Below are 27,897 nucleotides of genomic sequence, written 5' to 3'. Positions count from 1 at the left end.
GAATAGCTTCTAAGATTTTTTCTTATCAAGAACATTCTTCTAATCCTCAGACTCACATTTCTGGTAAAAGAGCTCACTTTCTCTATCAGCATCTAAACTCTGTGCATGTCCACTGAACAGACATTAAGTCTACATCAATGTATTTTTCCACATTCAGCTGTATACAGAGCACGAAGTAGAAAAGTGGACTTGGCTTTACTCATACATAGCAATAGCACTCATGCCTTTATTATTTACCCTGCATTTAGATAGGCAGGTTTCTCGTTGATTAAGGCTGGGCTTTCTGTTGTTACATAGACTAAATATTTCAGCAATGAATGTCCATGCTTCAGAAATATCAACAGAATAAGTAGCTGCAAACAGTCGTAAATGTTGTTTATCTTAACCACTTCTGACCTCAGTGACAGGTCTGTCTTCCTCTAACTCAGACAGTTTTGGTTTAGCACTGCAAAGACATAGACACTGATATTTATTCATGTAATGAACAACAGTGTGAAGGCCATTAACAAACAACAAAATGATTAATCCTGGATTAATTAATTCTCTTTAGGGTTTGCAGCTCTTTCAGGCAGAAAAACACATCCCATTCAGTATGCTTGCTGGAAAATGCACCTTTGTTAAATGTTAGTGAATTTACAAACTGATTACCGGTAGTTTGTTTGTTGATTAGTCTGTTAAAAAAGTCCACATTGACCCATCAATACTAAAAGTTAAGAGTTGTATTTTTATGCAGCTTCCTTACTTACTTAGAGTCAGTTTCTCTTCCTCAATATAAAAAGATTTTATTTAAGTTTGAAAGAGACGACCATTGGAGCAGAAGAAGCTGAGTGTGTGTATGGCAGTATACAATAGGGAGGCTGACCACAAAGGACACCGCAGGGAATGTGGTGCTGCTTCTGATGGACATGGAGCAGCTGGCTTCACACATACACACACAAAAACAAACTTATCTTCAGACTCCAGGCGAACACGTGGACACACACAACAACTTTGCCTCAAAACCACAACAGCACACACATTGTTCACACAAGTAGTATGTCTATGAATGCATATAAGAGTTAAAACATCAACTGAGCAACTGTTTACGTAAAGAAAAGTCTGATCTTCTGATTCTCATGTTTCACAGATGCCTCATGACAAAGTGAATCCATAAATAAAAAAGAGGGAATGGAAATGTACTCTTGTTGGTTAGAGAATAAAAAAGTCATAATAGAGCCAGTGAGTGAGTGAAAGTGTTGAATAAGAGAGTGAGAAAGCAATTGACAGGCTTCAACATCTTTCAAAAGGAAATAATCCAATAAATAACAGGAATTGTCCCACTTATCCCTGTTATGAGGGCAAGTAGGCAGAAGGACAGAACGTCCTCTTTGTTCAACACACTCACATCAGGAATGGGGGCAATAATTGCATTTAAGCTTCTCCCAGCATCCGTCAGGTTATCCAATACCAACATGTCCACTGTGTCCCTAGTAAGTTACACTACTACTGATCTAACCATTCAGCCAGTTAGCAGAACTATATATAAGTCATCTGCCCCTAACACAGCTCTGTATCTCATGTTACAGTGTCTACAGGAAACGCTAATGTCTTAAGCTTATTGAGGGTAAATTATGGCTGCTAGAGGCAGCTGCTCTGATTGAGATTCCTGTTTTCAACTTACACTAAGTTACAGTAACCTCAATGCCTTCTCTTTCAAAATGATATAAAGTAGAAAGTCAGTTTTGCTAATCAATGTACACATAGTGTAGTGTTACATGCAAGTTTACGTTTGTGATCCAAGCCACATGTCTGTACTGTAAATAAGGTACAGTTCACATTCAAAAGGGATTTATTTTTCCCCTTCAGAGTGACATATTTTAGTACATAATCCTAATTATGTGATCATTGTTTTGCGTCACTCTGGACAAATTCAACTGGGCTCCCATCGGAATGTTTACCCAACTTTTGGCATATTAACTGTGTATTGATAACTAAAAATAATACATTTGTGCTACCTAGTGTAAATGCTGTGTACATATTAAGTTAATAGTTGTAATAAGCCACATAACCCACTCTTTTTTCCCTACAGTTGAATACTTATAAAATGTTGAGGCAACTGTTTGGGATTAAGGATTTGAGGTCATTTTCTTGTGCCGCTGGCTGTGTGGTGCTCTTTCCTGATTAAAAATGTCAGCCAGAGAGATATCCCACTCAGCAAATTACCTGCAGTAGCCCATGGGGGACAGCAATTGCATCTAAGCATAAATATTTCACAACTCTGTAGGAGATGATGACCAAGGTTAGCTACTGACAACTAATGTTCCTCCATAACACTTAGTCTAACCTAAGGGAGACTGTAAAAACAAGGACTGCTTTTTCATACTTTTCTACCTTTCAATTTGAAAGACGGCTTCCTTCCTCACTTTCAGTTTCAGCCATTGTGAAATGGCATCAGTGATTTAACTGTTCACTGTGATCAAATGACATTTGGGACAATCATTTGAACTATTAGTCCATACTTCCACTGGAGCCAAAGTACATTCATGAATTGAAAGACAATAAAATACTGTAGTCATTAATACACACAAGCGGTCACATTCACGTTACTGACAATCAGTCCACGTGGCCTACGGTTATGAATGAGGTGGCCATTAAGTCCCATTAGCGCCCCGTTGGGTAATTTCTCTGCCTGGCAACAGCCATTCTGGGAAAGGATTAGCAAGGTGCACTCTGGGGCACCGCACAGATCTACTGAACTTTGAGCTGGAATGCACGCACACAAAGACAGACGTATACATAACGCATGCTAAAATGCAGACATGCAAACACACTCTGACTCATGTTCGTGTTATTAAGTATTTCATACCAGACACATTCAGTATGCATGACCACGCAGGACACTGGAGAGGCTGTAACCATCCCCCTGAAATCCAACCACCCACATCTTGACCTCTTTACTTTGATGTGTCTGACCCACCGCACACAATCACATACTCCCACAATGACATCCTCTCCCCACACTAATGTTTTCTGTCTCTCAATCACACATGCAAACATACACACACACACTCTTCCTCAATTACTCTGAATATTCTCCAGTATTTCAAGGCACACGTCCCATGATACAATATAGACCATCTGTCTGGGACATGCTGCGATGTTGTGTGTGAGTCTGTATTTTTTACAGTGTGTGTGCACATGCTCTCTCCTTACTGTCACCACCCAATCCACACAAACACAAACACACACTGGACCACAAAATTTAATTTTAATCTGGTAATGATTTTATGCAATTAAACACACAAGTACTCACATGGGAGTGGACAAATAAGTGTAATAGTATGCTGCCACCCCCCACAAACTCTCCCACGAAGCTGACATTCAAGGAATAGAAATGAAGTTTTGACTGAAATCTACTTTTAGACGCATCATGGAGGGTCGAGGTTAGCTGAGGTCAGCGAGGGGTCACTGTTCAAAGAACTCTGTTATTCTGGTATGTGGACTCTGAGCTGAGGTCACTGTGAGATACGTCAGTCTTAACCCTTCCTTCACTGAGCAAGTCCGCTTATGGCTTTAACACAAAAGCAGCCTAGTTTCATAATAAAAATGGGTTCGGACGAGCATGAACAGGCTGCAGGATATGGCACAATTTTTTTGTACTTTTATATTTCCATAAAATGTTTTTATGGCCAACACCATTTTCAACCAACTAAATATCAAATATGAATGAATTATTTGTCAGAGTATGGGCCTTTCAGAGGGAAGTAAAAGTGTTTTAATCATTTCCTGCACAAACAAGAGCTAAAAGGAAAGCACAGAAATAAGGCAGTTATTTAAATTCGATATCTGTTTTATTGCAAGATCCACATGAAAGAGGGGTCAGTGTGTTACCAATACCTATATATGCTATTTCCAATGTCAAGAATAAATGCTGAAATGCTTGAGATGACTAAAAAAAACTAAAGAAAATTAATCAGCAGTCATTTTTTCATTGTCTGAAATGTAACAATTTGCTGTATTTCTTTGTCATTTATGACAGGAAATTAATTATGTTATGGTTCTGAACTAGTAGACAAAACAAGCACATTAAAAGACATCACAACCCTTGATGCCATTTTTTCATTATTTATTAATTTTTCATTGACAAAACGATCAACTGATTTATCAAGAAAATAAGCGGTTAGAACAAACATCTATTACGTTATCACCTCTTCTGCTCATGACTTTCTATGCATTCTGCCTAGGTAAAAAATGATTCTGGCAGAGCAATATTGCACCACTAAATTGCAGTACTGTAAATCACTGGGTCTGAGAAATTCCCATATTCCTAAAATCCTTTAAACCACTTGGACAGAGTGTTTGCTTTAATGCAGTGAAAGTGGAGCCGGCAAAGCTGTGCGAGGGAAATGAAGAAAATGTTCACCCTGCCCACCCAACGCGACAAGCAAGTTTAAATCAGCTGCACCTAGTCTATTTGAAAACTCGGTGAAGAGCCAGGTATGTTCAGCAGCTCTGGTATCTCAGGACCCAGACACACTCTTAACCCCACCCATCCTGGACGGTGTAAACCAAATCAGAAGACATAAACCAAGCACACCTAAACATGCCAAGCAGACATCCCGCCTCTCAGAGTGAACACATGAAAAAAAAAGAGCTTCAGATTTGTGGTTTCCTCTGCAATCACTGGTGCCTTTTTCCTCTGTGACCACGTACAGTATGCATGTGTTGTTTTTACTACACATACGGCACAGCGCCAGGTTATTCCTAATGCTGGTTTGCATCATCAAGAAACAGACAACCTCGCTACACTGTCCTGCTCTGCTCTGACCTTTTTCTGCTATTTCTCTGTCTCCACAAGGTAATGTTTGCCTTCCCGCAGCCTGAGCCTGGACTATCTCACTGCAGATGAAGTTCTGCGGTTATTTGTGTGTGTATGAGCTTAAAGCAAAAAAAAAAAAAAAAAAAAGTTGTATGAACAGTTGTGTGTACACAGAGGAAAGAACGGCTGTGTGCAATTGGTTTTCATACAGCATTCGTATGGATATGTGTACTAGTCTAGATAAGGGTTTATGCTGTGTGTATACTGAGGGCCTGATTTACTAAGATCCCAGATAAAGGGTGCTAAATTGCGTGCACAGTGCAATAGATTGCGCGTTTCGTTTGTGTGTGTTTTGCAGGTGATCTACTAAGAATAACTGCATAAATGAAAACAGGTGCAACAGGGTGGAGACAGCAGTATTTAAATGAGGGTTTTGCGTGTCTGAATGGAGAGTTTTGACGAGCGGAAAGCTGAAAGCCCAAAATTAAATTAGATCAGGTTCTAGTGAAAGAGGTTAACAAATATATTGAGTTATAACCCAATTCCCAAGCAGAGGTTAATGTACTTCTGCAATAACAGGATGTGCATGGAAGGATTCTGGTGTAGCTAAGATAAAATGTTAATATAAAAATAAGGATTTAGTTACAAAAACAAACAACTATCCACATATTTGTGTTTAAGAGGAAAATAAAGGAAAGTTAATTCAAAGTATGGTTATAAACGTACATTTATTGTCCTAATAACCAATTAACCAATTAACCAATGAAGACACACCTTCCACCAGCGTGAGTCAGTTATAACATCTTAATAACACAGGTTGCAATTCTAGTCTGAGTACACTGAGAAGACAATACAAAAAAAAGTGATGAATAAATAGTTCAAAATGCAAACTTGAGTAAAACTATTGCAAAAAAAGAAAAATATATAAGACCAGAGTTTTACTACATTGATAAGTTGAGTACAAAGTGAGGACTGGCAGCTAAGTGAAGCACCTACACAACATGTAGAGATAAACACAAAGCTTACAATGCACAAACACACATCTCTAAAGCAAACACCTTAATACATGAGCTCATATTCTTATTCATATTCATTTTCTAAGAAGTAAAAAAAAAAAAACAGGACATTTTCCTTCCTGATGATATTTCATAGCTGGCTTTCATTGCATTGTGTTGCCCCGGGGGTTTTGAAACATTGTCTGCATGATAGATTCAATGTTGTCAGCCACATTAAAAAGATGAAACTGGAGACAAGAGGTGTTTGCAGTACATCAACATGAACAGTGAGTAAACTGACAGCAGCATCCGGTCCGATGGACACAGATGAATTGATTTGATGGAGAGAAAAGAGACAATCAAGAAAGAAACTATGCATACAAAAAAAAGGAAGGAAAGAAAAAAAGATGTTTTAGTTATCACACAACAAGCACAGCAGAAATGTCACCTTGCTTTGATAATCCACACACTGCGGCAGTCTTGCAGATGTACAGTGGGGCGTTGTTTTTTTCTACAGCTTGAAAGAAAACCCCTGTTGTGTGACTCGCGTCTCACTCAGGTCCTTTGTGGCTCAGTGGGTGGATTATGATGCTAACATTTCTCAGGGTTAGACTCATGAAATACTGTTCTGGATACGTGAGTGTTGTAGATGTGTGGGTGTTTGGGAACCCCCAAATGTTTTTAGCAGAGACTTTTCCCTGGATTTCCCAATAGTTGGAATACTGAACTATTATTAAACTGACGTGACCTTAATTCATACATGGTTATAAAAAAAAAGGCCACGGGGGTTCAAATCAGGAGATCTCTAGGCTGTGTATGCTCATTGGAGTAAATATTTGTCTTTATTTCATAACATATGATCTTTTGGCTCGGAGTATCAGTTACCTCAGTCACAGTTTGTAATCAGGTTGAAGACTTCCATGCAGCATCTGACTAGCTGGTTCCGGAAAATGAGTAAATGCACAGTAGTATCAATAACATGGTGGCCTGTCTAAAACTATACACCTAAGCCAGCTACTTTCTGGGATTAAGCCCATTTCCAATCACAGAAAATCAAAACAGATCTTCAATTTACTGTTTAAACTGGTGAAAACTGAGATGTGAAGGAAGGAAACAGAAGAAAGAATGAGGGGGGGGGGGGGGCTGTGATGAAAGGTAGAAAAAAAACAATCATAAAAGAGATCAACTAGGTTGGAGGAAGGTTTGTGAAAAGAGGTTCAACATAAAGCGAGAGAATAATTAGGAAGGAGAGATGAAGGGGTATAACAGTGAAGGATGAGGGAGAAGAAGCGTGTGAGAGGAGGACAGAGGTGAAAAGAGGAAAAACACAGGGGAGTGCAACAGAGGAAATGGTGAGGGGGCCAAAGGGTGACTTGAATCATAATTCCCTGTTGAATTTCACAAGTAGTTGTTTCACCAAAGATCCAAAAGCGAGGCCAACCTCCCGAGCACCGCCTCACACCTTTAACAAGCTTAGTGCATTACTGCATGGACTTTATGTGTATGTGTGGGCGACACACACACACACACACACACACACACACACACACACACACACACACACACAAGTCATGAGCAGTGAAAAAAAACCCAGAGCAACTACAAACTATTTAGTTTACTTTTACGAACTCAAACAAACAAAGACGCTCGACTGAAATGCTACACAAAACAACATGCACTGTTGTACATGAGATTAGCAGGATTAGAAAGACCAAAACAAGAAAATAAATATGCAGATTATCAGCCTTGTAGCTGCGTTTGCTTGGTCCTCAACCCACTTTTAGAGGCAGCGAGACGAAACGGCAGAGGACAAAGCCAAAGTGCAGCAGAAAAGACACATTTACAGGAAAGGACTGAATAATCAAATTTGTACGGAGTGAATGGGGAGCAGAAAGGGAATGACATGAAGCTGTGCACTTGGTAACACTTGTAAGATGCCAGCTCACCATTTCAGCAGGCGATGTTGACATGTGGACTCTGGACACGTTTGAGATGATTTTGATATTACTACTTTACTCCTATTATCATTCTTCTATCCTATTCTATATTCTTCTTATTAGATCATAGAGGGTCATTCCTTATATAATTATTGTAAATACAGAGAAGATAAAATCAAGCTTAGAGGAAACTTGAGTCTTTTCTGAGCTTTCGGTTTTGATAACATGTTGCATCCCTTCATCACAGTGATTTAGAAAAAGAGGGAAAGAAACATGAGCCTCATATTGTTATGAATTAACAATGTCTAAGAACTCCACTACAATCATCCACTTAACTGCAGATCTGCTTCCTGATCATGCATGATTATTTATCCATAATGACAACAATAATAATAATAATAATGAGTACCCTGTTTTTGTTTACAGTGCAGACGAAACAAAACAAAATAAGAGAAGGCGGGAGCAGACAGGAAACATGCACAGCATCCTACAAGAATTGGGAATTTAGCAAGACTGAGGCTCTTCCTGCAGCCGCAGCTTGAGAGTCAAAGAGAATGAGAGGTGTTAAAACCAACTATAATAACTAACCTCCCTTTTAAGAAGACTGTCATACACATATCTCTTTCACCTCACGCACTTTTTCTACCTCACATATACCTCCCCACACTCACTTTCCTCTCAGTTTAAAAAGCTCTGCAGAAGAAGCTTCATTGATTGATTGAATCTCTGTCTCCAAAATCATAGGATGAGTTACAAAAAGTATAAAAAGAATGGAAAAGCAAGAGGATAGCTAAAGAAGTGGAACAGAAAATAAATGTGGGAGAGGACTGGAGGAGAGAGTCAGAGAAAGAGAAAAAAAAAGCAGGGTCATAGTGAGGGCCAAACAACCTGGAACCCATTACCCAGAGCACCCAGTGGGACCCCTCCACACCACCACACTCCCCCATTTACAGTTCTCATGATGTCATACTACAGCGAGCCGCTACACTGCATAACAGCACACAGCTCTGCTCCGACAGACTGAGATAAGCCTGATGAATGTTTTTCACTTCTCAAAGTTCGACATGTAAAAATACTTAACGCAGAGAAATACAATCTAAAAGATTTGGATGGGGTTGTTTTGCCTTGATTGTTCTTGAAGAGTCACAATACACAAGGTGATATTAGTTGCTAATATTGCACATGCGTTATTATAGTAGATTGTACAAATTATCAGAGCTACTAATCTCAACATTTAACACTTAAAAAGCCAAACTGCATTTAACTTCCTGCTTGATTTGTAAATTCAAAACAACTGGTTCATGAATCGATTTTCTGTTCAACAAATGTTCTTATTTCATTATTAAAGCAGCACAACAATTTACACATCTGGGTATAAATGATTTCCAAACTATTTTGTTAGCTTTTTTAACACTTGTCGCATTTCTGTAATAACGTCCACAGCAGTTCACATGTTCAACTTTGCAATATAAGAAGAAATGAAGCTTAATGAATTACAGAAAATCCCTTTCTTGTAATACTGGCAAGACTTCAATGTGAGTCTTGTTTTTTTCTTACAGCCACTGAAAACAATGAATGAAAAGATGCATGAAACTCAAAGCTCCTCTTTAAGTACAGCAAGAACTTGTAGTAAACAGTTTACTTACTGAAGCACAGAAAAGGTTGATATATTGAAGAGAAAGGAAGAAAACCCCGCCAAGCTCCAATCCCTCTAAGTCTGTGTACACTTATAAAAGTGAGAAAGGAGGCTTGAGCGAAAGAGGGCATGAGACAGAGAGACGGAGGAAGAGAGGGAGTGAGGGAGTGAGAGAGTGAGAGAGAGATGTCGACATCTGTAAGGCAGGCAAACTGAGAAGAAAGGGGGAGAGAGAGAGAGAGAGATGAGGAGTAAAGAGAGAGAAGACATAGACAAAGAGAGGAGGGAAGAAGGAAAATGACAGAGACTGGGAGATCTCTGTCTAGTAGAGGGTACCCCCATATTAGGTTATGAGGCAAATCGCCCATCACAACTCAGCAGCAAGAAAGGAGATTTTATCTGAGAGCGCACTCTAAACACACAAAGACGGAGGAGACACTAGTATACAAGGTTTCAATCGATCCTCCTCTAGGAGCCTGTTCAATGTGTAAACAATGTCCGACAAAACTCAAATAAGGCCTCTGTGTTTTGATTAGGAGCTATAACACAGAACCTGAGAGACAACCTGAAGCTACTTTTTTTCTTTTAAAGCCAGCATTAGTCACACTGGCCCGATCCCAAAGTGATGCAGATTTCTACACAAGACAACGAATCTACTCTGTGTTAAGTCAATCAATGTTAGAAAGAGGTAATGTTGCCAAGTAAGAGTTATGTTTGTATCGAGAGAAAGTGCTCTATAAATCTTACCAATACACAGAGACAGCTTGTGTTCCCTCGGTTGAGTCAGGAAATGGTGCAAAACGTCTCTCCCTAGTGACCTTATTAAACTGCATTGAATGACTGGAAATTGAACTAAGTCGAGAATAAAAGCGTATATACAATTTACAAAAGTAAATCTTGCAAACTAAGCATCAAAAAAGAACATTGACTGTGAATGCTGAATGCCATTTCCTACATTTTTATTAAACTATTGGAAAACATCTTCCCATGCAAGGTTGGTTCCTCAGTTATCCTAATATGTAAGAGTGAAAATAAAACATTTAGACAAAGGTATAACAATGTATCACCTGACATAAAGTATGCCCTTATTGATCTGTGAGACATGAATAAAATAATGGAGAATCGATAATTAAGCATTGAGGGGAAAAAACAATAAGTGGACCTTGAGTTGTTTTGCTAAGAATGAACGGTCATGTTTAACTATGAAACCAAAACGGACAAGAGGTTCTGAAAGAGCTGAAGATAAAATTATAGCATTCATTTTAAACATATCTCCAACACAACTGAGGAATATTCATCCACCACTGAAGAAAATGTAATACAGCTGAAACTCAGTAGCACTTGTGATTAGACCTTGACCTGGCATACAGACAACTTCACTCCAACTTGCAACATTTATATCTACTGCCACATTCACATGCTGAACAAAACTACCAATATGATTTCAATGTGTTGTGATGAGATGTAAATTACAGGTTGGAACATTCAAACGCTAACTAATTATACGTGTGACAGGACGCTCCACATCGTCCCCTCCTGGCGAGAGCTTAATAAGCCTAATTGGCCAAAATCACCTTCATGGTGTCATAACAGCTTGGATTTTCATGAGGACAGGTGATATTGTGGGACCATTAAACCAGCAGAGACCAAGGTGCAGCCACTTCATCTGTGTTATTAGCTTTGCTCTGGTGAACGTTTCCATGCCAACCCCTAATTAAAGAGCAGTGTTGCAGCTTTACTGTCTTAGCCAGCCCACTCAATGGTCGCCCACAGCCCTTGTGGTTTATTGTAATAAACTCTGATAGCATTATATGTATTAGCAAAATGTCCTCTGACACATGAAACACTGCTCATTTGCGTGTAGAAATGCTTTATAAGAGTCAACTATTGATTACAGTTACAGGAGTAAGCAAGTCTTAAAAAAAACAAGACCACCAATGTTTTTTTAAATTATCAATACTCATGAAATATTTCCGGTTATAAAATTATGATTTGTTTTTATTTTACAGTTATAATTTTTTACTAAAGGGTGTACAAGTGATATATTTTCTAGAAATGTTCTGAAGGGTTCAGGAGCAAGATGCTGAATCCCTTTCACCTCCCCAGCATGCTGAAGTGAATCAGACCCCAACATCTGACCAACTGAAATCCATAATCACAAACATATGAAGGATAACCTCAAGAGGGAATCACCACTAAATACATAAGATATGTAGTTGTCATGTACCAGTAGTCACACCTCCACAGGATGAAACCCAATTTGTCCTTTTAGCAAAAATTCAAGTTGTGTTGAAATCAAAGGTCTAGTCAGTTTCTTCTCTCATCAGTAATTGCAGTGCTACCTCATATGCAGGCAAATGGATAATCACAACAGTCACAGGTCATAATGAATACAGCAAACCCTATTGAATCTGCCTAATCAAGTGGAAAAATTAATCTGTTTCATGCACAGCTGACATCAAAGTGGTCCTCAGAACAAAGCAAACAGCTGGCCTGCCCTCATGCATTTGCTTTGCATGTCTTTGATCAATACTCAGCTAATGAGACTGGCCGCTTTAGCCAGTAATGAGGGGTCAGATTAATGTATTATACTACATTTATTACATTAATTGCTTTTAGAAGGCACAAAGTCCCCCGATCAATATGAACTAAGACAATGATATAGCAAGATGTGCTGTTGTCTGCTTCTGTGATGACGCATTCACTGAACACACACACCATCCTGCTATCTATATGTTTGTCGGAACCTCCTGCAGTGGTTTTTTACAAAGTAGAACTTATATGACCTTCTAATATTTGCATGGGTAATTCTTGAAAACAGAAGATGTGCAGTTTATTCCAAAAAGACTGCTGCCCTCTGGTGGAGAGGGATGAAAACTGACACTGAAATATTCTAGCATTTTGAGTTAAGTCAAGGAATATGATTCTACCATAGAGGTTGGAATATGATAGAAGTCAGATGAAGATAACGTTTTGTGTATTTATTTCATTTTCTGAAACAGAAGCTAATAAAAGATGATAAAAGGGATATAAAAAATACCTAAGACTGCAGCTAATGATCTTTTATGACCATGTCATTTCTGTGATTGTTTTGATTAATTGAGTGATGCTTTAGTCTACAAAATTGTCTATTATAATTTCTAGGAGCCCTACAGTAAGTGACAACTTCAATTTGGTCATTTTGTCCAACAAAAAGTCGAAATTCCAAAGATGCTCAAATTACAATGATACAAACCTGAGAAAAGAAACTATTTCTAATATTCAAAAAAACAATGAAGTGTACATAAAAAGACAACACAGAATTGTTTAGTCACACAAAATTTGTGATAAAGTGACATTTTGAAACTTCCCTTACTCATGTACGCACCTCATACACAAACACACACACACCACAAACATGCAGGTCAAAGATAGGCAGGAAATACCTTGAGTATGCCAGGAATGTCTGATCAATCATGACTCAAGCTCCAGCATTCATACTTTAAAGTGTCCACAGAGCAAAAATATTCAGCTCAACTCAAGTTCATTTGCAGGATAAAATATAGTATTCTCCACTAGATGGCACCAAAGGCTGACTTACATATTACACAGCTCACATACAGAGGAGTGTTCACATTCAAAATCAGCTCTCTCAACTTTATCTTTGCCATTTCTGTTATATTTTAGATGGAAAAAACGGAAGGCAGAAAAGTAAATAGAAAGCATAGTTTAAGTTCGTCTGATTGATATGCTTATTAGTACAGATGACAGTTTAAGGAATACAAGCAGACTGTTGTTTAATTGTGAGCTGACAGAAATCCAGCATCATCAAGACATTTCAGTAGTGCAGATGCTGGTCAGCTGGGTTGAAAGATAATCTTGGCTGTGCTCCATCTATGAGAACCCTGTTATATAAAGCTACACAGCTGAGCTTTAGAAGTGGGTTAAGAAGTTTCTCTGAAATGCTGCTTTGACATTGATGCATTTCAATACTGCAAAACTGCTACTAAATTGATTACATAATGTACATCCCCATGCACGCTTCAGAGTTGTTGGTTTTTTCTAAATCCCTTCTGGTTGACCGGCCCATTATGAGTCAAAGTGTGAAAAGGAGGTTGCAGGCTATTTTTAAATCAATTGTGCTATTCTTCGAGGGCGACAATAATAAGCATGACGCACAATTGTTTAATTTAATCAGTTCTGGGGGATATTGTTGGTCTATTTCCATCTAAATGCTCCTTAACACATCAAACCAGCAGTTGTTGGCACTATTAACAGGTTATCGTCAATACATCAGTGGAGAAACGCACAAACCGTATGACACATGGAGCAGCCATGTAGTCATGAGTGTTGTGAGAAAAGATGCTATGTCACATGAGGGTGACGAAACTGGGAGAGGTAAAAAGAAAAACGAGTTACAGAGTTAGTCAGTTAGTCATTATGACAGGAAGTTCAAGTGTGTGGGTTTGTTTACATTTCCAATATTGGATGTGAACCAAGTTATGTTGTGAACCAGAGTTAGGCCACATAAAGGTTATGATGCAAAAAGTGGCTTTTTAATACTGATCAAGAGTGTGTATGTGTATGTATGCGTGTTTGTGTGTGTGGATGCCAAATTCACCTCAGCAGGTCAACATTTTCCACATTGTTTGTTTGTGTGTTAGGTCCTGACCCACTGTTTAACAACCTTGGCTCTGAAGCAAAGCCCTTTACTCACACTGTCACGGAGATGCGAGAAGCTTGAGCTAACAGCACACACACACACACACACAAACACACACACACTTTAACCCCGTGAAGTGAAAACACACCCAGTTGCAGTTCTGACACCCTTCTGACACCCCACAATAACAAACAGATGGAATGTGTTTCAACAAAAACAAGTGTAGCCGCATTCACCCCTGTACGCCAGATTCAAATAAACGTATTAACAGTAGCTGAGAATGAAGCCTGGCTACAGTTAAAGAGTGGGGAGGCCAGATTGTTCAAGATACTGTCATTGTAAAAAAAAAAACAGAACTCCTTACAAAAGCATGCTAGATATTTACTGTCCTACCCTTTTCTGTGTAAGCAGACATCTGACTACACAAGAGTGTGTCTCAACGCGCGCACACACGCAAACTAATCTCTGGCTAAGCCGCAACACCCAGCTGAGTGAGAAAGTGGCCTGCTCGGCACATTCCTTTGTAGTGGCACAGCACATAGAGAGAGAACATAAGAGTGATAGACACAAGGTTAAACGATATACATGGAGGTAAGCTTGGGAGCATGTGTGTGAGTGTGTGTCGGATTGGGGTTTGACAGCAATTTTTCATATTATGATTTAGTATTGAAACTACTCACAGAATATAAATTTTGTGTTTTAGGTCATTCAAAAAATTCTTCAAAACTGTATATTCTTCCAATAGTTGTTGAAAATGATATATTTGTTACTTAGCTAAACACCTACCTCAATGTTTTGCACACTGCTCTGTGATAATGCAAGAGAGAAAATATACTATTTAATTAGAGATTTGTCAGACTGTGAGATTAACAAAGGCAGGTTGGCTTTAAAAATTCCTCAAACAAACTCTGAACTAAGGACAACTGGTTTCCAGTACTATGCACTTCACTACTGGAATAAACTGCTAAACAAGTTAAAGCTCAATAGTTAGGAATTGTAGGAGGTGATCAAAGATTGAAACAGTTAACTGAGATCCACATTTCTTTCCCAATCCTGTGCCCTCGTACCAATCACTCAGAAGAGGGGAATCATAATGGTCATTTCCTAGTAATGAACAATAAAGCTCTCCACCTGTATCATACTGTGAAGCTTTAATGTGCACCATTCAGTCTTGCCAGAGCCTCTCATCACAATCAGTCACCGATTTGTTTGACATGATCGGCATGTGCAGTATGTCAGAGTTGCCAATCAAATCTCTCACGAATACCTTCAGTAGAAAATGAAAGTAGATCACGAGTCTGGTACATTATGTACGACTACGACGAAACACCGACAAACCCAAAAAACATGATTCACTCCACAGATTTTCATTTATATGTCTCGCAAAACACGCACACAAAAAATACAATAACAACAGGTGTTCAGCACCAGACTGGCAAACTGCAATGTTGCTCAACTCCAGTTCACCTTACAAAAATGTACAAGCCAGGCTCAGCCAATTTCGACAGCCTCGAGACCACTCTTCTCATACACGCTGTTTTTTACTGAGTGTGCCATGGTGTATCTGATGACCCCAACAAAAGCCATGAACCAGCCTATTTACTGAAGCAATTACCTGGAAAGCAAATCAATGCAGCCTCGCCTCATGACAATGTCTGGCATGGAATGGATGTCTGAAACCGGATATTTGTTGGACGTTTTATCTTAAATGCTACCTTTCAAAGAAGCACTAACCTGTAACCGAGACACAGATTTGTTTGCCAGAGTTATTACCTGACCTCATAAATAACCCGTCTTTGTACATATCATTTCTTTTTACAGGCACGGATATTTAACCAGCAAAGAGTTGACACGAAGATTAAATACAACAAAATAAATAAGACTGAGTTTAACAAGAACTTCCATATGTCAAAGCCTGTATTATCTTCTTTTTGTTTGGAACAGCTCAGTCAATATTCACAAAGCAAACTATAAAAGGTAAACAACATCAGCCAGCACTGCAATGTAGCACAAGTCACACTGACATAAGCCACAGCCATGAAGAATTTGTTCCAGAGAATAAACCTTTTCTTTTTTTTTTTAACGTAATGTTTTCATGGTCAGGTCATTTCTGTATGGTGCACTCATCACAGACTTGGTTTGGGACAAAATTCAATTTTATCTAGGACTACACACACACGCACACACACACACACACACACACACACACACACACAAAAGAAAGCTGAAAATTTGCTTACTTCGATATTTCAGTAGCCAACATTTCCATTTCAACAACTGCAACCACTAACTGAAGAGGCACTGTGAGATTTAACTTTTGGTGTAACTCTTTCAATAGAGTTTAGGGCTGTTTACTACTTGAGCATGAACAATAATCTAATATTTGTATTAAACCTCTAAAAATCTAAATTAAAGAGGAATAAAAAATATTCTGTGTGTACGTGTGTGTGTCTGTTGTTATAACCAACAACAAAGAAACTTCAAGGGAGACTGAGTGACTGTGTGTGTGTGTATCTGTGTGTCACTGTAACAATACTGATAACCTCCCTTTCTTTTCCACTAGCATCCATGCAGACAGGAAATGATGCAAACAGTCAGGACTGCTGTTTTTGTGAATAAAACCCACCTTCTGGTGAACAAACTTTTTTCCCCTATTAATTATTTTATTTTTTTTAAACACTTAATCTCCTTTAAACAAAGTAATGGCATGATGCCTAAAGGGCAGTTTATAAAACCTGCCAAAATAATAAACAACCCAAATGAAAGTTTGGTTTCATTCTTTCTGGTTCTTTTTTATAAAGTCAAAGATCACCTAGTCTAAACATCTCATGAGAAAAGTGAACTCCTAATGAGTTGATATCTGACTTTTCTCACACAGAGCATTTCAGTAAGAAACATCCAATCACTAAGCTTAAAATTCTGTTGGGTGCACTGCTAATACAAAATTGAAACTAAAGGCTATGCTTAATAAAACTTTATAAAACATTAAGCACTTAAAATCAATTCAGTTTTGGATTTTGAGTCAATGAAGCAAATACAGTTCTATGTTTTGGCCCCAATTTAAAATGTAAAAGCAATTTAATTTGCTACATTTATGATTCCCCTCTGACTGGCTTCTTTTTTTCATAGCAGTGGCTGCTGAAGCTTTTCAGAAACGATCAAAACATTAACCTATGTATTAAATTATCCTAGAGTCTTGCATATTTTCTATGTTGAGCAATGCCGTAAATTAAAAAAACCAAACAAAACATTCATATGGCAATTTTGTAGTGGTAAAAAGTAGCTCCTTTTGGTGGCTCATCTCACTGTGTAGCTCTATACTGATTAGTAGCAAGCTGGAGCGGTAACTGATTGCCCTGTTCTATTGTTGCATTTGGTGTCAACAGGGAGTATAACCTGGGTGTATTTGTACTTTTAATAATTTTGGTCATTTTGCTCTTTAGGCAAAGAAAGACTTAGCTTGGTGTGAAATAGATATATCTAATGATGTGGTGAGTGTACTGACAGTTGGAGGTTGACTAGCTCTTTTTCAATTTAAGATACTTTACTCGAGAACATGGTGACACCAGTGCATGAGGGAGAAATAATGGTATATTTTTATGCACTTTCCCACCACATATACTCCTGAATTTAAACTGACAAAATTCCGAACCTAAGTTTACTCGTGACACGACATACTACGGGAAACAGGAAAGCACAGAGCATCCCTAGAGGAGAGAATGTATTGCTGTCCCTGAAGACTACTTGCATCCTCAGTAATGGAAAGAGGATATATTTACGAGCATATATCTCTCAGCCTCACTCCCACTGAGACCAAACTGCTAGTGGTAAAAAATAGTTCAAGTGTTCATGTCCGTGCACGCCTGCGTGTGTGTGTGTGTGGGTGTGTGTGTGTGTATGGTCACTTACCACTTAGCCTGATACCACTTTGAGTTAAAATGAAAGGACTCAGCAGGGGTCTAATTGGTAGACTCCACAAAGGCAAACAATAAAATGCTTCTGGTTTTAGAGAGTGTTTCATCCCTTCGCCAGGTGTGTGTGTGTGTGTGTGTGTGTGTGTGTGTGTGTGTGTGTGTGTGTGTGTGTGTGTGTGCAGTTCACTGTTAAACCTGTACAAAGTAGTGGAACACTTCCTTATTCAGCATTAAATTTCCCTGACACTTAGCAGTACAAGAATATATATAAAAAGGACTGTAGTTACATTGATTAGTGCAAAGCAGGAATTAACAAGGTTTAATTCAGTTTGTTTGAACTTAAACTTCTTCTCTGGGTACCAATAATAAAATATTAACAAAGAAGGCAGTAACACAAGCTTCATAGGCAGGCATCCAAATGTATGACTCTTCTACAAAGCCCCACAAGACACAAGGAGCAAAACAGTCTCTGCTCTTTTTTCTTCTATGTTACTTTTTCTCAGATTTGTGAAGTTTATATTTGGAAGGATTTGAGCAGAGGTGTTTTTTGTGGTTTCTACTTTCCACCATAAACATATGTAAAAACATAAGTTCACTTGAGTAAAACATAAGTTCGTGGCTTCTTTTTCCTTCTTCTCTTTCACTCTCCCTATTCTCTCTCCAATAGTCCATGTCTGATTCCCCCCACCTTGTTTCTCACTTTTCTTCCATGGTAGATTTTCTTCTTTTTCCACTGTTAAAATCTCATTTTCTCCTTCTTTCTCTCCCAGAGTGTTACCCCTCCCTCCCTCCCTCTCTCTCACTCCCTGTCTCTCTGCCGCTGTTGCCCTGCTCCAATCCCTCCTTCATATAATCCTGTGTTCTTTGGCTCGCTTCATTAGTTGTAGCAATAAACACACAGGGCCACAGGATACCTCCAGAAAACTACTCAATGTGATTACTGCAGAGTCAGGCTAACATGCCTTCATATAGGGGGCCTGTGTACTATAAACTGTGCTTGTGTGTGTAGAAAAAACAGAGAGAGAGGATTTCAGATAGAAGACATTACTATGGTTAAGGTTAAGAGAATACATTATGTCCATAAAGGAACACAGTGGTCTGCTCTTCTGTGGCCATCTCACAGTATGTCTGCATGAATTCATTCACACACACATGCAAGCACACAGAACTATATTTGTTGCATATTTACATCTAGATGTGACTATGAATTGTGCAATCTTTTATAATATGTGTGCGCTCTTTAATATTACATACATAGCATTGCAAAGACAAACACCAGTCTGACCAGATGGTTTGCCAAGACACAGAGCATCCCATGTGTTTGTGGTTTTAGGGCATCTTGTTAAAGGTTTTAACTCTCTAAACTCCTGTCATCATGCCTCTATCTCCTGTATGTGAGCTACTAAAATAGAACAGTACAATAAAGTTTCTTTGCAACACTCTTGGACTTGTTTGTGACAAAGTGTGTTTTTTCATCCTTTTTTGTGATCTTGATGACATCTCTGCTACAGCTCTACTTATTTGCTGCTGCTCAGTGTTCTCAGAGTGTCTGTGGTGACTCCTTACAGGAGTAGCTCATATGGTGTTTTGACAAGGGAAGTGCTGGCGACTCTCCGGCTTTCAATAGGCTCATTATTAAAGCAGCTCTGCCTGGACCCAACTCAGACCGTATTTCTACAACCACAAAGGACTCATAAAAACACTTTGCCAAAGTCAGAAACCACACTGCAGCGTGTGTGTGTGTGTGTGTGTGTGTGTGTGTGTCTTTGTGTGGCATGATTGTACGAGCCCCCCTCCACATGTGAGAAACTTTAGACAGTGCCAGGCTCTGTTGATGGCGGTCCCATGTATGTATGCATGAACTCATAAAAAATACGAATACATATACATGTCGGAATTGCATCATAAAAATGTAATAGATAAATAATGCACCCCTGTTTTAATACCCTTGGAGGCCTGATTTGAAAGAGAAGCACTTTTGAGACTTGATTTTGGAGAGATTTGTTGTGGGGGGGATTTTTAAATCAAAGTTTGGGTAAATTCATGATCATTTTAAAAAAAAACTCTCTTTTATATTAACATTAACATTATCACAACATTATTTACAATTCTACACAGTCAAAAGTCAGTAGGTGTTTGACACTGACACTCTGGTAAAGGCACTATGCAGCAGTAAACATAGTGATGCCTGTAAAAGCACACATTAAAATAAAAAAAAACTGCTTGGCTATCAAATCATGACCTTGCTATTATAGCTAATAAATATTTTAGCTTACTATAGCATTGGAACTAAAACTCGTGTCATAAAGCAATAGTTACACATAGTAAAAAAGGATTTTAAAACAATAAGTAAGCTGCTATAGTACACTATTCCATGATTGAATGTGTCTTTAACACACAGATGTGTTCTGTCTCCATGTGTTTAGAATTCTACAGGAAGAGGAGAGATAAGATAACAAAGAACAACTAGAAAGTATTCTGTTGAAATTTGCTAACATGTGATGCAGTGTGATTCGTAGTCTCCACAGATTCTCAAGATGTTTGCACCTCCAAGACTGAAAAGCATGAGTTACGACAAACAGTTGTTAAATGTGAGAGTCAGACAAAACGCCTTCTAATAAATAGGTAGGAATATGCAGTATATTCCCTGAATTGTGCTGCCAGGATTGCTCAAGTTGAACAGCCCCTGAGAGATGTGTTGATGTGTGTATACACTCCCTCTCTTGCTTGGAAACTGGATAATAACACAGTGATGTCCTGGGTCCCATCTCTGTCTCTTTCCTTCCATCTCTCTCTCTCTTTTTCTCTCTCTCTCTAACTGTTTCTCCTTCTCTCTCTCTCTCTCGCTCTCTCTCGCTCTCTCTCGCTCGCTCTCGCTCATTCATCCTCTCTCCAATTTTCAGGGCTTTAACTTTAATGCAGATGCCAACTCTGCTCAGTCCATTTACACACACACACGCACACACACACACACACACACACACACACACACACACACACACACACACACACGCACACGCACACGCACACACATGCGCACACACACACACACACGCACACAAACACACACACACACACACTCTCACACACACACAGAAGGCTCAGTCATTCACTCTGTCAGTAATACGGGGAGCAGAACTAACAGAGAATAAATCATTTTTCCGCAGTAGGGGCCTACCTGAACAAAGAGCCTGTGTGTATGTGTTTTTGCGCTGTGTGGATGTGTGTGTGTATGTGCGTGCGTGTTGGTCTATTAACATATTTCTTGAACAAATTATTCATCTGTCAGGCATAACGGGCAGAACATTTCAATCCAAACAGAGGCAGGCAAAAGCCAAGAACAATTCTTCTCCATTGAACCAAGAATCAATCAAATCATAAATACTCCAATACCACTGCAGCCATCAAGTACTGCGCTGTTGCTTGTGGCAGAGAGAGGAGAATATGAGAAGCCAACCACACAAAACTCAACGTCTTATCATCTGTGGAAATTTCACATCATCTTAAAGCGCTTCAAGAATAAGTACATTATATTGCTTGAGGCAAAACGTCAGTGATGTAAGGCCGTGAACACTGTAAAGACTGAATAGTTCCCACTGCAACATACTTCCTAAACTCATAAAAAAGGCTACTTTAATGACCCTTGGCTTCGAATTATCATGGAAAACCTTTTTAATTGTGCTGGAAAAACTTCATGTGTCTGTTTTGTCTTATGTTTTGGACTCACTTTCATTTTTTTTAATCAAGTCTCAAAAGTTGTAGAGGTCCCAATTTTCCAATTTTTTTTGTTGCACATAGCTCTTTTGCTCCGTCAGGGTTTGTGTACCCTGAAGAGGAGCAGAGCTGTCACTTAACCAACTGCACGGTAACTCTACAAGTGATCTAATTGGCTGTATGAGCTGCTTTTGAACTTATTCTAAACTAATCGTCTTTACAGATGGATCTATAACTGTACATTTTCACAGAGTCTTCCTGGCTCTGACTCCTTTTTTCTTCTCATTTGCTATTCATTCGAAGCTCTTCTTTCAGTGTTACTCTTTCATCTCACCTTCAAAAATGTCAGATTTCTCATCTGTCCCCTCTTTGTGACACAGTGTAACACAATCTTGCCATTTGTTGCAGCAGCTTATGGAGAAATTAGGAATGTTTGCTTTGAAGCAGCAAATCACCCTGTAAATACAACTACAGCCAATTCGCTGTAATGTAACAAATTGCATAGAAGCTTGAATTGAATTTTTTATTTTAGTACAATTTATCCTGCACATGAGGTCCTTTTGAGATAACTAATAAAGTTCTCCCTTAACGTGAGCATGTTAACAGTTGCCTCAGTGTGAAAGACAAACTCTCCAAGAGCTGAGAAGTTCACTGCCCTGCTTTCCTAAACCTGTTTTCTAAGACCTTTATAGCACAGCTGAGTCTTTGCAGTGTGGAATGCCTACATTATGCATTTGTATTTAAAACTTGCTCTTATGACACACCTGTGTAGTCATGCATACTAACATAGTAATTTTATATTCAATCCTTACCTGCTGCAGGTTAACCCGGACAAAGCGAAGCACCCCTCTGCACACTCTGGAGTCTTCTCTTGCACCACGAGTTAAGATCGGCCGCAAATCATTCCCACTAGGTCGCCATGTCCTATGACAAACAACCTTCTCCCAGGCCTCGTCTGAGATGTGTCCTGATGGCAGAGTCCTGACAATCGCTCTGGTTCCAGTACATACTGACTTGGTCACCTTATGGAGAGAAGGACAGTATTTCAGTATTTCTTGTTGTTTTGAAAAAGTTAATGTGAAGATTGTTGTAAAGATTGAGTGAAAAAGGGTACAATTAACATAAAAAATAAGAAATATTTTCTAAATATCAAATGCACATGTTTGTTCAAGATCCAAATTCTACATAAAAACAAAAACTCAACCAATCAACTAAAAGAGCAACAGAGAAGAACCAGAATTTTTGCATCTATGTACCTTCTGATTATTCTTGTAGAACCGTCTGACCAGGACAGTGGAGCGCTCTTTACGATTCCTAACAAACTCTGGGTTGTCCAAGAAACAATCTTCCTCATCGCTGCTGCTGCCCCCGCTACAGGTCCTCGTCACGTCAGAGGACAACCTCTCATCGTGTCTCAGGTTTGCTGTCACGGTTTCCAGAGATGCCCGACGTAAGAACAGCTTGTCCAAGGAGGATTTTTTAACCCGGGGCCTTCTGTTGAGCCTCTCTAAACTTGAGTAGCCATCTTTGAGGTGGTGGCGTCGCACGTGACCGTTCTGGTGATGTTGCCTGTGGTTGGAAACGGGAGAGCAACTGGGAGATGACACAGAAGAGCTCGGTTCGCTGGAGGGACTGCACTGGGATGAGAAGTAGGGTGATGTCTAAAAGTAGAAACACAGAAAAGTAAATTGGTCAGAATGATGTTTATGTACATCTCAATCAGCAGTGGCTTGAACAGGATACAGCAATCTATAATGTAAACACTGTGACGTTTGTTTTGCTGCTTGAGCGGTAAAACAAGCACTTCAGAGCACATAGAAAATACAATAAAAGGTGTTGATGGAGCTTAAATGTAGAGAATTAGCAGGTAAGCAGTGCTAGTACCTCCCTCCTTTATTACCTTGTAGAAAGCCAGCATGGACACAGGCATGCTGCTGCGGCGGATGTGGCGGTGGTTTGGCTGAGAGGGGCTCGGGCTGAAGTGAGGACTGTTAACAGGGCTGGATCTGGGGCTTGGACTGGATCTGGGGCTGTGGCAACAGTTCATGTTTGGATTTGTGTAAGGGCTAGTGGCACAGGAGCATTCAGTGCTGCCAGTTCTGTTTCTGCCTGCATCCACACCCTCACCGGGGATGTCCAGCTGGCACGGAGATGCTTCTGAACTTTTCCCAGGTATCGCAGTAACTGTGTTAGTTATTCCTTCAATTCTTTTGCCAGCGGACCACCGCTCTGGATAAAGTTTTTCTCCCGTGCTCAGGAGTTTTGAGCTGTAATCCAAACACTCATATTCCCCGTCCAAAATTGTGCCTTCCCCGCTGTTATACGACAACTTTCTATATAAGAGGAGAGAAGGGCTACTTTGCTGTTTTGACTGCCACAACTGGTCAGAGTATGGGCGTACTTCATGGCTGTCGTTTGAGAGTCTGGCTTCTCTGCCGGGCCTGCTGCGAGTAGATGGAGGTGAAGAACGCTGAGCCAAGACTACAGACCCAACCTGTGTCAGATTTTTTTCAGTAGCCATGGTCTCCCTGATTAGTCCAGCTTGGTCCCTTGTTTTTGCTGCAGCTCTGAAAAGAAGTAAAAACTTCTGTTAGTGAAATTTAATAAAAAAGCACTTTTTGGAATTTGGTCATCTATTTATCTGAAAAGCATCAGTCAAATATGTTCCATCGATCCTCTCTCTATTCCTAACACTGGAGAGGCAACTTTTCCATCTCAATTAGTGGCTCCATAGAGCAGCAAGGAAATGAAATTTGCAGAGAAAATGAAATTTGCAGATTAAAAAAACCCATATGGTGCGTAAACTGACAGCATAAACTCGACTGGTCTAGATGAGTAATGTTAGATTGTCCCTGCTTTCTCATAATTCTCATAGGAAAAAAAATCACTTTAAAATACTTACTTAGATAATTAGAAAGGTTCACATCAGGTCATGCCGCACAAAGGTCCTGAGCCTCTTTTCCAGCTTCAACGTGCTTTCTTGGGCTTTTTCTGGAGCAAATAATAACTTGAGGGTCCAATGACCTCTTCAGTGACTAAGAAAGCACATCCATATAGAGTGTGCTGTGTGTGTTTGTGTGTGTACGTGTGTGTGTTGTGGAAACAGAAGCTTATGCAGCTGTACAAACCGCCTGATAGAGAATCACTGACTTGACCCTGGAGGACTGAGGAATTTCCTTGATAGTACGGTTCACAGTCACAGCTTACAAGGCCATGTGTGTGCCTGTGTGCACTAGCACTGATTGGTCCTGACATGTATCTGTGGCAAAGTCATCCACATGCAGATCCTGAGAGAGAGAGAGAGAGAGAGAGAGGCAGAAGGAATACAGACACATCAGTCATCATTTCTGGTATTAAAAGTTCATTTTCATTGTTCTTTTTAAATTCACTTGTTAATGTACATTCTAAGAGGACAATAAGGTGAAACAGCTCGTCAGCCAGTTATACACATGCTTAAAGGAACATGGAGTGAAAAACAAAACACAAGGAACACATAAAACTAAACACTACCTCTAAAAGATGCCAATTTCCTGTCATTTCCTTCCGTGCCCACTTCTTTCATCACATCTGCTTTCTTATCTATCGCTATTCAACTCAATCACCGCGCAGTGTGTGAGCCATTGTGCCTGAAACAACTGAATCAACAAATGCTGAATTTAAGCAAGTAGGGAAATGCTCCTACCAACTTTCTGCAGCAATATGAATAAAACTATAAGTAGTGTGTTTATTGTCATTTCCTGAGATGAAGTATGAGTGAAGTTTTATGTGTTTGGGTGTGGATCAGGGGTTTTGAAAGTTCGACACTGTGAGCCCCCTCCCAGACAAAATTGAGAGAACTGCGGCCCCTAACAAACAAACCTCTGGTATCAGTAATTGAGTTTGTTTGGACTATCACCTCTCTGAGGTACTTTTTTTTATTCTTTACTGATGTTGTGTCTTGGAGAAACTCCAGGGGTAAACGGGAAACAGAGGAAATGCTTTGAATAAGTCTTATCATCACCTCAACACCACCATATCAACATTTCACAGTATGCTGCTAGGTCTAAAAAGTGGATACTGACTTTATTTACACCCCAGTTATCTAACATCATCATGAGTTTACATATGGCAGATTTGGAGAAAAACTGTTTTACAGTCAGCTCTCAATTATATGATTTCAATTTAAAAAGGCTCAAATTACATTAAAAAAAAACATATCATGGGAGTGGAGAGTATATCCACCTGTATTCCTGAAAGTGTGAGCAAAGAAAACTGCTGACTCGCTGTTGAATGGAGGTAAATGGAACAACACACTTTCAGTTTGTATTGTTAGTAAATGCATACCAAGATAAATCTTACAGTATCTGATACACTCCCCCAGACTTCCCTCAACACCCACACCCACACACACAAACACACACACAAACACACACACACTTGTAATCATTATCAGAGTTTGCCATTACCGTAATTGGCTCTTATTTGTGATACTGGCAAGCAGTTTTGAATTACAACCCTGCTGTCTTTAAATGGAAGAACGTACTACTTAAAAGAAGCCAGTTATGCATAAACTGATCTACATCCATGACTCTGACAGGCCTCCTAATGAAACTCATCAGTCAACTTTATGTGGCTGGCATTCATCACACCAAGTTTAGCAATAAATAGGAATGATGTCTCTCATCCAATATCACAGAAAATGTCTTTTTTACATTTCCTCTTACTCTGTCCCTATCAATCTAGCACACTAGCAGGGTGTCATTATGCAACATGCTTGCAAGGAACACATCCATAAAAGACACAATCACCCGCAACATGCACGCATACTAATTGTGTGGTTCTGGAATCGTCATGGTGGCCAACGAATGAAGAAATCCAACAAAACCTAGCGCCCCAAACCTCATAATTAGAGTGGTCACAGCCCTCAGTTCCCTGCCAAAGTGCGTGGGCCACAGTCGGAATGTGGGACAGATCCTGAGAGGGAGGACCAGCTTACGGGTTAGACATTTAGTGTGTGTGTGTGTGTGTGTGTGTATGTGCGTGTGTGTGTGTGTGCGAAGGAAAGAGAGAGAGAGAGAGAAATACAGACTGGCGGAGAAAAAGGTAGCTTAGCACATTCAGTTTTGGTAAATTCAAGCGGTCAAAGCACTCAAGTCTTGCCCACACACACACGCGTATCTCCAGGTGTCTGTGTCGGATGTCTACAGCCTCTTTTCAAGGCTCGATGCTACATTCATACGAGACAAGTGCTCCATTCATGAGCTTGGCCGTGACATCTAACCTTCCTACAACTTCCTCTACTTTGCAGCTGTGCTGTTGACTTTTTGAAGCAACCGATTTGAAAGCTTCAAAAAGATGACCTGTCATGGTGGGACATTCGGTGACAGTGCTACTTGATTTATGATCTTTTTTAGTTCAAAGCCAGAATGCTACAACACCATTTTGAATTGACTGTATCCAGCACTTTATCAAGTATATTTTACAAACCAAACCCACCTGCATCAAGCATTACACATCATTATTGTTTTACTGGTGTTGCTGAGGGTTTTTAAAAGAATAAGCCACTACTGTAATAATAAATAGGAGACATGACCTCATTTTTGAATGGAAAACATGTAAAACTACTTGACATTAATAATTTGCCAATTATTTTACCAGATCTTGCCTTTCAGATGTTATTCTGAAAATCTGCATTAATATTACACATAAGTTTTTCACAGCACATAAAAGCTGCAGTTTGGTGCCTGTGGAAACTGTATATATGACCTTTCAAAAAACAAAACAAAAAAACGTCATGGAAGACAGGTTTGGTGACCACAGGGATTTGCATAGTATTTACCTTTAATAAACCCTTGATCTCTCTTATGGAAATAAACTAGAAGAATAAAGTTAATCATTAACAAAAAATGTTTTAAACCAAACATAAAATACTACACAATCATGCAGTATGCTAGCTCTAATATTTTAACTAAGTAAGTTCTGGGATAATAGATTTCAATGTGTCAGTTGCACAATCTACCTGTTGACCGAAACCGAGCATCTTGCCTGAAGAGACACTGTTGATGAAGAGCAAACACCTTACTGAAAGACTGAAAGACTTTACTGAAACACCTTTAACAAAATATGATGAGGAACCTTTTCATCTCCTTTTTTTTTTTTTTTTTTTAAATGTTTGCAGGGAAGGCCCTCTATCGCTGGTTCAGCTACTCCACATGAAGTATTAAGAGGCCTTTGTCATTATCAGCAAGCTCCCAGCAATCATGTCAGATCACATTTTTGGAG

The 27,897-nt window shown here is 39.4% G+C and overlaps 1 protein-coding gene across 2 annotated transcripts in view; it reads right to left on the bottom strand.

Moving 5' to 3' along the window:
- Positions 1-27,897, bottom strand: part of plce1 (phospholipase C, epsilon 1) — an 80,585-nt gene that overhangs the window by 44,581 nt on the left and 8,107 nt on the right. For both annotated transcript variants that reach the window (XM_053340852.1, XM_053340853.1), the window contains exons 3-6: positions 24,539-24,923; positions 23,537-24,203; positions 22,893-23,297; positions 22,449-22,658 (exon numbers count right to left, since the gene is read on the bottom strand). In XM_053340852.1, coding sequence (XP_053196827.1) covers positions 22,449-22,658; positions 22,893-23,297; positions 23,537-24,157 — 1,236 coding nt within the window. In that variant the 5' untranslated portion in view covers positions 24,158-24,203; positions 24,539-24,923. The remainder of the gene's footprint in view (positions 1-22,448; positions 22,659-22,892; positions 23,298-23,536; positions 24,204-24,538; positions 24,924-27,897) is intronic.

The sequence above is a fragment of the Scomber japonicus genome, chromosome 20, assembly GCF_027409825.1.
Source record: "Scomber japonicus isolate fScoJap1 chromosome 20, fScoJap1.pri, whole genome shotgun sequence".
Taxonomy (NCBI): domain Eukaryota; kingdom Metazoa; phylum Chordata; class Actinopteri; order Scombriformes; family Scombridae; genus Scomber; species Scomber japonicus.
This window is presented reverse-complemented; position numbering and strand designations above follow the sequence as displayed.